This window comes from Zalophus californianus, chromosome 15 (genome assembly GCF_009762305.2).
Source record: "Zalophus californianus isolate mZalCal1 chromosome 15, mZalCal1.pri.v2, whole genome shotgun sequence".
NCBI classification, from domain to species: domain Eukaryota; kingdom Metazoa; phylum Chordata; class Mammalia; order Carnivora; family Otariidae; genus Zalophus; species Zalophus californianus.
In genome coordinates this window covers 13162622-13175306 of record NC_045609.1, presented here as the reverse complement: position 1 = coordinate 13175306, position 12685 = coordinate 13162622, and the positions used below count along the sequence as shown (strand labels likewise).

General features: G+C 39.2%; 1 protein-coding gene across 3 annotated transcripts in view; it reads left to right on the top strand.

Moving 5' to 3' along the window:
* Positions 1 to 12685, top strand: part of TBCE (tubulin folding cofactor E) — a 70191-nt gene that overhangs the window by 13395 nt on the left and 44111 nt on the right. For all 3 annotated transcript variants that reach the window (XR_003519197.2, XM_027590085.2, XM_035724130.1), the window contains exon 2: positions 3672 to 3805. Coding sequence is in view for 2 of the 3 variants with exons in the window: in XM_027590085.2 (XP_027445886.2) it covers positions 3703 to 3805 (103 nt within the window). In the remaining variant the exon portion in view is untranslated. The remainder of the gene's footprint in view (positions 1 to 3671; positions 3806 to 12685) is intronic.

Sequence of the window (12685 nt, the reverse complement as noted above, 5' to 3'; positions counted from 1 at the left end):
AGAGGAAGGTCACTGCCTATCTGCCTGTTTCAAGGACCTGTTAATGGGTTGTAAGTAGTAAGGAAATTTAATTTTTCTTTTGCCTTTGTTTTCCCACATCACATACATCTTTTCAAATTTTTATTGTTTTCATTTTCTTTGGGTAGATGCCCAGCACTGGAATTGCTGAGTCATATGGTAATTCTATTTTTAATTTTTTGAGGAAACTCCATACTGTTTTCCATGTGGCTGCACCAATTTACATTCCCACCAGCAATGCACAAGGGTTCCTCTCTCCACATCCTTACTGACACTTGTTATTTCTTATCTTTTTGATACTAGCCATTCTAACAGGTATAAGGTGATAGATATCTCATTGTAGTTTTGATTTGCATTTCCGTGATGATGAGTGATGTTGAGCATCCTTTCATGTATCTGTTGGCCATTTGTATGTCTTCTTTGGAAAAATATTTATTCAGGTCCTCTGCCCATTTTAATTGGATCATTTGTATTTTTGGTGTTGAGTTGTGTAAGTTCTCTATGTATTTTGGATATTAACCCCTTATCAGGTATATCATTTACAAATATCTTCTCCTATTCAGTAGGTTGCCTTTTGGTTTGTTGACTGTTTCCTTTGCTGTGCAGAAGCTTTTTATTTTGATGTAATCCCAATAGTTTATTTTTGTGTTTGTTTCCCTTGCCTCAGAAGACATATTTAGAAAAATGTTGCTAAGGCCGACGTCCAAGAAATTACTGCCTATGTTTTCTTCTAGGAGTTTTGTGGTTTCAGGACTCAATTTTGGTCTAATCTATTTTGAGTTTATTTTTGTGTATGGTATAAGAAAGTGGTCCAGTTTCATTTTTGCATGTAGCTGTCCAGTTTTCCCAGCACCATTTGTTGAGGAAACTGTCTTTTTCCCGTTGTATACTCTTGTCTCTTTTGTCATAGATTGATTAACCATATAAGCGTGGGTTTATTTCTGGGCTCTTTATTCTGTTCCATTGATCTAAATGTCTGTTTTTTGTGCCAGTATCACACTGTTTTGATTATTATAGCTTTGTAATATAACTTGAAATCTGGGATTGTGATACCTCCAGGCTTGTCTTTCTCAAGATTTGTTTGGTATTTTGGGGTCTTTTGTGGTTCCATACAAATTTTAGTATTGGTTGTTCTAGTTCTGTGAAAAATACAATTGGTATTTTGATAAGGATTTCATTGAATCTTAAACAGTTATTCTTTTTTTATGTTATGTTAATCACCATACATTACATCATTGGTTTTTTTTACTTTAAATTTTTTATTGTTATGTTAATCACTATACATTACATCATTAGTTCTTGATGTAGTGTTCCATGATTCATTGTTTGTGCATAACACCCAGTGCTCCACTCAGAACGTGCCCTCTTTAATACCCATCACCAGGCTAACCCATCCCCCCACCCCCCTCCCCTCTAGAACCCTCAGTTTGTTTTTCAGAGTCCGTCGTCTCTCATGGTTCGTCTCCCCCTCCGATTTACTCCCCTTCATTCTTCCCCTCCTGCTATCTTCTTCTTTTTTTTTTTCTTAACGTATATTGCATTATTTGTTTCAGAGGTACAGATCTGTGATTCAACAGTCTTGCACAATTCACAGCACTCACCATAGCACATACTCTCCCCAATGTCTCCCACCCAGCCACCCCCTCCCTCCCACCCCCCACCACTCCAGCAACACTGTTTGTTTCCTGAGATTAAGAATTCCTCATATCAGTGAGGTCATATGATACATGTCTTTCTCTGATTGACTTATTTCACTCAGCCTAACACCCTCCAGTTCCATCCACGTCATTGCAAATGGCAAGATCTCATTCCTTTTGATGGCTGCATAATATTCCATTGTGTATATATACCACATCTTCTTTATCCATTCATCTGTCGATGGACATCTTGGCTCTTTCCACAGTTTGGCTATTGTTACATCATTAGTTTTTGATGTAGTGTTCCATGATTCATTGTTTGCGTATAACACCCAGTGCTCCATTCAGTACATGCCCTCTTTAATACCCACCACCAGGCTAACCCATTCCCCCCACCCTCCTCCCCTCTAGAACCCTCAGTTTGTTTCTCAGAGTCCATAGTCTCTCATGGTTCATCTTCCCCACCGATATCCCCCCCTTCATTTCTCTCTTCCTACTATCTTCTTTTTTTAAACATATAATGTATTAGTTGTTTCAGAGGTACAGGTCTGTGATTCAACAGTCTTACACAATTCACAGTGCTCTCCATAGCACATACCCTCCCCAGTGTCTATCACCCAGCCACCCCATCCCTCCCACCCCCCCAACACTCCAGCAACCCTCTGTTTGTTTCCTGAGATTAAGAATTCCTCATATCAGTGAGATCATATGATACATGTCTTTCTCTGATTGACTTATTTCGCTCAGCATAATACCCTCCAGTTCCATCCACGTCCTTGCAAATGGTAAGATTTCATTCCTTTTGATGGCTGCATAATATTCCATTGTGTATATATACACCACATCTTCTTTATCCATTCATCTGTCGATGGACATCTTGGCTCTTTCCATAGTTGGCTATTGTGGACATTGCTGCTATAAACATCGGGGTGCACATACCCCTTCGGATCACTACATTTGTATCTTTGGGGTAAATACCCAGTAGTGCAATTGCTGGGTCGTAGGGCAGCTCTATTTTCAACTTTTAAACAGTTATTCTTTAATATCACATCTAGTCAGTGTTCAAATCTTTAATATCCTCATAATTTCTTTTACTTTAAAATTATTTACAGTTTTAAAAAATTAGGATCACATAAAGTCTCCATATATTGCAATTGGTTGACATATTTCTTAAGTTTCTTTTAATCCGTTTGTTCTCCGGAGCTCCATGTCTTTCTTTTTCTCCTTGCATGTTATTTGTTGAAGAAACAGACTTGTGTGACAGTAGAGTTCCCCACTGTCTGGATTTTGGCAGACTACACCCTGGGAATGTCATTTAACATGTTCCTCAGTCTTCTGCTTTCCTGTGAAGTATGAGTTGGATCTAGTTAACATCCCTAGATCGGGGATTTGTCACTCAGTCTCCCTTTAAGACCTCTTTGTCTTTAATTTTAGGGTTCTGCATTTTTATTAGAGTTTAATTTTTTTTTGTAAGCTCTATGCCCAAGGTGGTACTTGAACTCATGACCCCCCCTCAGATCAAGAGATCCAGAGCTGCGTGCTCCACCAACTGAGCCAGCCAGGTGCCCCTAGGGTTTAATTTTTAATTTATTTTTCATTATATGTGTTGCTTCCTATATCTATGGATTTGGGTGTTTCTCCCGTCCTGAAGAGACAACAATGCCCATATTGCCTGTTTTCTTTCCCTGTTCTCGATTACTTTTATCCCCTTGTCTTCTATTCTTCGTTCCTTCCAGCCCCTTCAGTAAATGACATAATAGACAAATTATGTGATGTGAGCTAACGAGTTAAGCAACATTTAAAAAAAAATATTATCAAAATACAGTTAGAGAGTAAAGTAAAATCAAATTATGGGAATATGGCACATACATCTATGGGTCCTTCTTTTCACCAAAATATGAAGACTAAATTGATCAGGAGTGTTGACTTCAAGAATATCTCAAGTGAAAAAAACATTTTTTAAAGGACTTTATTAATCTTTATTAATTCTTGTCAATTTTGTAATTTTCTTCCTAGATCTCCTCATATTTTGGATTCTGGCTGCATTATGATGAATGACACTTTGACATCAGATGTCATTGGTCGACGAGTTGAAGTTAATGGAGAACATGCAACCGTGCATTTTTCTGGTATTGTCCCTCCTGTGGCAGGTAATTTATAATTTTCTGTGTGTCTGTATTTATTTATTTTGGAGTTCTTTCTTTGTAGGCTTCTCTGTAGTGCTTTGTAACAACGATTTTAAAGAAACTAACAACCAATTTGTAGATGCTTCCTATATGCAATTGTTTTGTTTGGGTAACAATATCCTGTGGTATCTATGGTTTTATTTAATTTTAGATTTATTTAACTATTTAGTGTTACTATTTTATATTAATTCAACCTTAAAATATCTTCTGAGTAAACGTTAAACAACAACTAATAATCTTGAATTCTCATGTCCTAACCTCAAAAACTAAGACATTTTGGAAATTTTTTTTTTTTAAAGATTTTATTTATTTATTTGAGAGAGAATGAGAGACAGAGAGCATGAGAGGGTGGAGGGTGAGAAGGAGAAGCAGACTCCCTGCTGAGCAGGGAGCCCGATGCGGGACTCGATCCCGGGACTCCAGGATCATGACCTGAGCCGAAGGCAGTCACTTAACCAACTGAGCCACCCAGGCGCCCCAGAAATTTTGGAAATTTCTTTTGTCTATGTATTTAAAGTAGTTTAAATTGATATACAATTTTGTGATATCTTTTCTCATGTATTATTTGGTACATATTTATGTTTCTATAGCATCATTTTGTTTACATTGTTTTTTTATTGAGGTATAATTAACATTTAACATATTAGTTTTAGGTGTACAAAATAATGATTTGATATTTGTATGTATTGCCTTATGATCACCAAGATAGGTCTAGTTAACATCTATCACCATACATAGTTAGAGTTTTTTTCTTTTAAATAATGTCGTTCTTTTATTTTTTAATTAATTTAGTATTTTATTTTTTATTTTTTATTTCAGTATAGTTAACATAGTTATATTGGTTTTAAGTGTACAATATAGTGATTCAACAATTCTATACGTTACTCAATGCTTGTCAAGGTAAGTGTAGCCTTAATTTCCTTCACCTGTTTCACCCATCCCCCACCCACCTCACCTCTTGTGACCCTCAGATTCTTCTCCGTAGTTAAGAGTCTGTTTCTTGGTTTCTCTCTCTCTTTTTTCCCCCCTTTCCTTGGTTATTTTGTTTCTTAAATTCCACATATGGGTGAAATCATACAGTATTTGTCTTTCTCTGACTGACTTATTTTGCTTAGCGTTACATTTTCTGGCCCCACCCATGTTGTTGCAAATGGCAAGATTTCATTCTTTTTTATGGCTGAGTAGTATTCCACTGTATATACACACTACCTCTTCTTTATCCATTTATCAATCGATGAACACTTGGGCTGCTTCCATAATTTGCTATTGTAAATAATGCTGCAGTAAACATAGGGATGCATATATCTTTTCAAATTATTGGTTTCATATTCTTTGGATAAATACCCAGTAGTGGAATTACTGGATCATAGGGTAATTTTATTTTTAATATTTTGAGGACCCCCCCCCCATACTGTTTTCCACAGTGGTTGCACCAGTTTGCATTCCCACCAGCAGTGGATGAAGGTTTCTTTTTCTCCACATCCTTGCCAATACTTGTTTCTTGTGTTCTTGATTTTAGCCATTCTGACTGGTGTGAGGTGGTATCTCATTGTGGTTTTGTTTTGCATTTCCCTGATGCCGAGTGATGTTGAACATCTTTTCGTGTCTGTGTTGGCCATTGGGATGTCTTCTTTGGCGAAATGTTTATTCATGACTTCTGCCCATTTTTTAATTGGATTATTTGGGGTTTTTTGTATGTTGAGTTGTAGAAGTTCTTGATTTGGGACACTAACCCTTTATCAGATATGTCATTTGCAAATATCTTCTCCTATTCCATAGGTTGCCTTTTAGTTTCCTTTGCTCTGCAGAAGCTTTTTTTTTTTTTTAAGATTTTACTCTTAAGTAATCTCTACACCCAACATGGGGCTTGAACTTACAGCCCCGAGATCAAGAGTTGCATGTTCTTGGGATGCCTGGGTGGCTCAGTCAGTTAAGCATCTGCCTTCAGCTCAGGTCAGGATACCAGGGTCCTGGGATCGAGTCCTGCATGGGGCTTCTTGCTCAGCAGGCAGCCTGTTTCTCCTTCTGCCTGCCGCTCCCCCCTGCTTGGGCTCTCTCTCTCTCTTTGACAAAGAAATAAAATCTTAAAAAAAAAAAAAGTTGCGTGCTCTTATGGAGGTTCCTCAAAAAGTTAAAAATAGAACTACCTTACGACCCAGCAATTGCACTACTATGTATTTATCCAGAGAATACAAACATAGTGATTCAAAGGGGCACATGCACCCCAATGTTTATAGCTGCAGTGTCCACAATAGCCAAACTATGGAAAGAGCCCAGATGTCCATCAACACAGGAATAGACAAAGAAGATGTGGTGTATGTATGTGCATGTGTGTATACACACATACACAATGGAATATTACTCAGTCATCAAAAGGAATGAAATCTTGCCATCGGCAGTGATGTGGCTGGAACTAGAGTGTATTATGCTAAACCAAATAAGTCAGAGAAAGATTAGTACCATATGATTTCATTCATGTGGAATTTAAGAAATAAAACAGATGAACGTAGGGGAAGGGAAGGAAGAATAAAATAACAGAGAGGGAGGCAAAACATAAAAGACTCTTAACTGTAGGGAACAAACTGAGGGTTGCTGGAGGGGAGGTGGGTAGGGGGATAGGGTAATTGAGTGACGGGCATTAAGGAGGAAACTTGATGTAATGTGTGTTATACGCAACTAATGAATCACTAAATTCTACACCTGAAACAAATAATACACTATACGTTAACGAACTTGAATTAAAAAAATAAAGTTGCATGTTCCACTGACTGAGCCAGCCAGGTGCCGCTGTGATGTAGTTTGAGCATATGTTTCACCTGACCCTGTGGGCAATTCTGAAGATAGGGTGGCCCTTCAGAGATTTTCCTAGTTGAGATAAGGGCTGGGCATTTATACCTGTGATGATCTATTACTGGGTTTTTGTATGCAAAAGGGGGTGTGCCAGGCACTTTCTTCAGTTGAGACAGTTCTTGAAAGTGCGCTCATAGTTGAGGGCTAATTGTCAGAAGCTAGTATTCCCAGCAGCTGGTGGGAATAAGTCTCGCTTTCTAAAGGCAGATTGGAGTATCCAGTCACAAATCCAATAAAACAGATGGAAGCTATTTCATGGTAATTTAGTGACTATGAAGTGGTACATATTATTTTCATTTATTAAATTGCCTGTGAGTGGGGCATCTGGGTGGCTCAGTTGTTAAGCATCTGCCTTCGGCTGAGGTCATGATCCCGGGGTCCTGGGATCGAGCCCCGCATCGGGCTCCTTCTCCGCGGGAAGCCTGCCTCTCCCTCTCCCACTCCCCCTGCGTGTGTTTCCTCTCTCGCTGTGTCTCTCTCTGTCAAATAAATAAAATCTTAAAAAAAAAAATTGCCTGTCAGTTTGATACTTCCTTCGTGTATGTATGATCAGGCAAATTCTTCCCCCTAAAATTATAATTCTGCAAAGAAGGAGCTACTATGTATTTATTAATTATCTCATTGTATGGAGGCATTCTGTATTACTTTATCTCAACTGGTGCTACTTTTGAATTTCTTTTAGAAGTCAAGAGGTAGAATTGGTACAAAGATGCAGCGACATTGAACACAGATTTAGTAATTATTCCTGGAGCTGCTTCACTGGGTGTTGTAGGGTTGTTGTGATAACTAAATAAATGAAGGTGTTTAAAGCACTTAGACCAGTTACTGGTGCATAGTGTTAGCTATTTTGTAGATATACATCTTAAAAATTTACTTAAGAAATAGAGCAGTTCTAATGTTTTGCAAATGGCTTGGGTTGGAAATTTAATTTCCTGAGATAGCATCATATGCAGGTTTTTTAATTTTTATTTTTTTAAAGATGTATTTATTTTAGAGAGAGAGTGCGAGCGAGCGTGCATATGTGCAGTGGGGAGGGGCAGAGGGAGAGGGAGAGAAAGTAAAGTCTCAAGCAAACTTCTCTGAGCACAGAGCCTGACATGGGACTTGATTGATCCCATGACCCTGAGACCATGACCTGAGCTGAAACCAAGAGTCGGATGCTTAACCGACTGTGCCACCCAGGTGCCCCCATATGCAGATTTTAAAAAGTGTTTATTTTAAGTAAAGAGGATATGCCATGATGGGCAGAATAATGCCCCTCCCCTTGCAAGAAAGATGTCCCCAGGACCTGGGAGCATTATGTTCGGTTACATGGCAAAGGAGAATTAGGGTTGCAGGTGGAATTAAGGTTGCTAATCACCTGACTTTAAGGTAGGGATATTATCCAGGTGGGCTGAGGGTAATCCCAAGGATCCTTAGAAGTAGAAGCAGAAGAGGGCAGTGCTGGAGTGCAGTGATGTGAGAAGGTTTCGGCTGGCCACTGTGGCCTTTGAAGATGGAAGAGGGTGGTGAAGCCAAAGAGTGTGTGTGGTCTCTGGAAGCTGGAGAAGGCAAGGCAATGAATTTTCCTCTGTAGTCTCCAGAAGGGAACACAGCTTTGCAACACCTTGATTTTATTTTATTTTTTAAAGATTCTATTTGTTAGAGAGAAAGCACGCATGAGAGTGGGGTGAAGGGCACAGGGAGAAGCCGACTCCCCGCTGAACAAGGAGCCTGATGCGGAGCTCAATCCCGGGACTCCAGGATCATGACTTGAGCCGAAGGTAGACACTTAAACTGACTGAGCCACCCAGGTGCCCCTGCAACGCCTTGATTTTAGTCCAGTGAGACTGTCCTCAGGCTTCTGACCTCCAAAACTGTAAGATAATAAATTTGTGGGGGCACCTGGGTGGCTTAGTTGGTTAAGTGTCTGCCTTCGGCTCAGGTCATGATCCCAGGGTCCTGGGATCCAGCCCCGATTGCAGGGATGGGGGAGGGGTGTCCCTGCTCAGCAGGAAGCCAGCTTCTCCCTCTCCCTCTGTCCCTCCCCCCTGCACTCATGTTCCCTCTCACTCGCTCTGCTAGCTCTCTCTCAAATCTTTAAAAAATAAATTTGTGTAGTTGTATAGCAGCAATAGAAAACATATATCCTGGGGCGCCTGGGTGGCTCAGTTGGTTAAGCAACTGCCTTCGGCTCAGGTCATGATCCTGGAGTCCCGGGATCGAGTCCCGCATCGGGCTCTCCGCTCAGCGGGGAGTCTGCTTCTTCCTCTGACCCTCTTCTCTCTCGCGCTCTCTGTCTCTCATTCTCTCTCTCAAATAAATAAATAAAATCTTAAAAAAAGAAAAGAAAACATATATCCTAGGTAATTGTGTGAGGTATTCTAAAAGTGTCCCTAGTGATGATAGACACTAACGTTATAACTGTTTGAAGAGTCTGATTAAAATTATGTCATGAATGTGGGAGTGAGGAAGCATTTTTTCTAAATTCGTATCATGGGACTTAAAATGATTAACTGATTTAATTAATGAAATACTATCAGTAAACCTTTTATTAATATACATCTGTATGCTTAAAAATTATATATTCATTACTGGATATTCTCATATCCATATACTTGGAGTTGCTGTAGATCAGTTGATATATACATTGTACTTTTAGTTCCTCTCTGGTGATTGTCTTCATGGTTCTTTGTCCTTAGTTATTGTTTGTAATGTTTTATGGTAACTGAAATCTGGTATTGTTTACCTATATAGAGTGACTAAATGGCCCTATAGTATTTTAGGTTCCATTTATTCTGTAGTAACAATGTTAATTTAAAATAAAATAGTTGAAACATATTTCTTCTAAGTTCTTATGGAGGTATTTTGTATTCTACACTCAGTTTATTGATCTGAAATAGCAATTGAAATGCATTGGCACCTGTTGAAACAGAGATATGGGCAATCCCAATTTATCAGGGAACAGTTGACTTAGCAAAATCAGAAAGAAGTCTCCTTTTGATCGTTTTAGTATTTTTCTCCATTCCTCACATCTTCTTACCAATTTCCAGTCTCTCAGATTCCAGCTTCTAACCTGGACCTCTCCAGAGTCTGACTTTACCATGCACATCTCTGAGGCTCATTCCAAGAATACTATTAGATTCATTTTTTTCTTGTGTTTTAGAGGATTATTATAATTTTCCATGTTGAAAGAAGCAGATTTTTTTTTTTAGGTCTTGGATGATGTTGTTTTTAATATACTATATAACAAGATTTTCTTATAGTTTCATTTAGTAATAGTGCTAATTAATCTTCTGGGCCATTCTTAAAGCCTTGCTGCTGTGTTTCCCTTTTTTTTTAAGTGTCTTAGAATGAGCATGATAAAATATAGTGCCTAAGGGCTTATAAGATGAAAAGCAGAATTGTCCATCTGTGGGTGTTTTTTCACTGATTGGTTGTAGGTGTTCTCTTGGTTAAGCCTATTTAATTGAGGTCACATGTACCTTTTCGGTTATGAGATGTTTTCTTCTAAGATTATCTTTGATAATTTTTACCCTTCCATTTTACCTGCTTTCTCTGTCTGGCGCTCCTATTGGTCGGATATAGAATTTCCTAGATTGATCTTCCACATTCGTTTTTTTCTTCCTTGTAATTTGTTGAAAAAATTGTGTTTCTCTTCTAAAATTTCCCATGTTCTGGATTCTTATTCTGATTACATCCACATGATGTCATTAACATGTATTTCTGTCCCTACACTTCCTGCAAATTGGTAATTAAATATAGGGTTTATCAGATTCAGGTTTGAAAGCTCTTTTCTTACAAATACTCTAGGTAATACTTCCTTCAGTCAGGAGGTGCATAATGTCTGGTTGTATCTCTTTTTGTGATGGTAGCAGCTCTTGATGAACATTGTTTTTGTGTGTGTGTGTTTTTTTTTTAAAGATTTTATTTATTTATTTGACAGAGACACAGCGAGAGAGGGAACACAAGCAGGGGGAGTGGGAGAGGGAGAAGCAGGCTTCCCGCGGAGCAGGGAGCCCGATGTGGGGCTCGATCCCAGGACCCTGGGATCATGACCTGAGCCGAAGGCAGACGCTTAACGACTGAGCCACCCAGGTGCCCCTTATTCCAAGGTTTTTAATGGTTTTTTATTTTCACAGCTTTTATTGAACTAATACTGCTTTGAGAATCGGAATCACCACAAATTATTTGGTAGCAAATCTCTACATGAAGTATGTATAACAATGCTGTTTTTTTTTTTTTTAGATTTTACTTATTTATTTATTTGACAGATAGCTAGAGAGGGAACACAAGCAGGGGGAGTGGGAGAGGGAGAAGCAGTTTCCCCGCTGAGCAGGGAGCCTGACATGGGGCTCAATCCCAGGACCCTGGGACCATGACCTCAGCCGAAGGCAGCCACTTAACCGACTGAGCCACCCAGATGCCCCAACAGTGCTCGTCTTTGAGAAATTCTCAAGTGAATCATGCTTTTGTTCTCCTACCAGAGCAAATAGAAAGGCATATGTGTGTTTAAATGTGGTGATGAAGGATATGTTTTCATATTCTGGCAGTTGATGGAAGAAATGGCTAAAGTTATGGCTTGTTGTCTAGAACATTTAAACATTATGTTAAAACCAAAGTTGTCTTTGACAGACGCATGATAGTATTCAGATGAAAAAATTGTAAATAGCGTCATTGAAATAGGTAATGCATGTAATTATTTCAGGATGCTTTTTATAGCTTATTTATTACTGGGATGTAGCCCTGCTTCAAATTGGTAGCAGGTTTTATTATAGGAGTAATAGGCGTTTAGTAATTTGTAACTTCAAGTGTTTTAGGCCCCTGGTCATCTCTTCTATATTTATAGATGCAAAATATTTGTTACTCAAGTGTGTACTTGTTTGAGGCTTTGGACAGATGCGGGTTTCTTCCTGAGAGAGAATTCTTGCTCCCGAAAGTTAGTGGTATTTCTTTTTTCTTTCTTTTCTTTTTTTTAAAGATTTTATTTATTTGACAGAGAGAGAGAGACACAGAGAGGGAACACGAGCAGGGGGAGTGGGAGAGGGAGAAGCCGACTCCCCCGCCGAGCAGGGAGCCTGATGCGGGGCTCGATCCCAGGACCCTGGGACCATGACCTGAGCCGAAGGCAGACGTTTACTGACTGAGCCACCCAAGCGCCCCTCAAAATATTTTCTAATTTACATTGTGCTTTTTTTAAAAGTTAAAACTGAAATTTTTATTCTATTTTTTTTAAAGATTTTTTTTTTTTTTAAGAGAAAGCACAGGCAGAGGGAGAAGCAGAAGCAGACTCCCCGCTGAGCTGGGAACCCAACGTGGGGCTCTATCCCAAGACCCCGAGACCATGACCTGAGTCAAAGGCAGATGTTTAACCATCTGAGCCCCCAGGCACACCTGTGCTTTTTTTTTTTTTTTAAGATTTATGTATTTATTTGAGAGAGAGCCCACATGCGTGTGGGGGTGTGGAGGGGCAGAGGGAAAGGGAGAGAGAATCTCTAGCAGACTCCCTTCTGGGTGTAGGAGCCTGATGTGGGGCTTGATCCTGGGACCCTGAGATCATGACCTGAGTGGAAATCAAGATAGGATACTCAACCAGCTGTGCCACCCATGCGCCCCTGTGCTTTCTTTTTTGATGCAAGGTAATTTAGAATGATATGGCTTAGTTTCTACACATAGGATTTTCTAATAAACCTTTCATTATTGACTTTCAGCTGAATTCCACTGTGTACAGAGAAGCTACTGTGTGATTTCAATCTTTTATATTTTTATTGTAAAATGCACAGAATATAAACATTACATTTTTTACATTGTTTAAGTGTGTAGTTCCGTGGCGTTGGGTACATTCATATGTTGTGTAGCCATCACCACCATCCACCTCCAGAACATTTTTTTATTTTCTCAAACTGAAAATTTCATACTCGTTAAACAGTACTTTCTCATGCTCCTCTCTCACCGGTCCCTAGCGACCACCAGTCTACTTTCTGTCTCTTGGGAATTTGACTATGGTATTTGTCT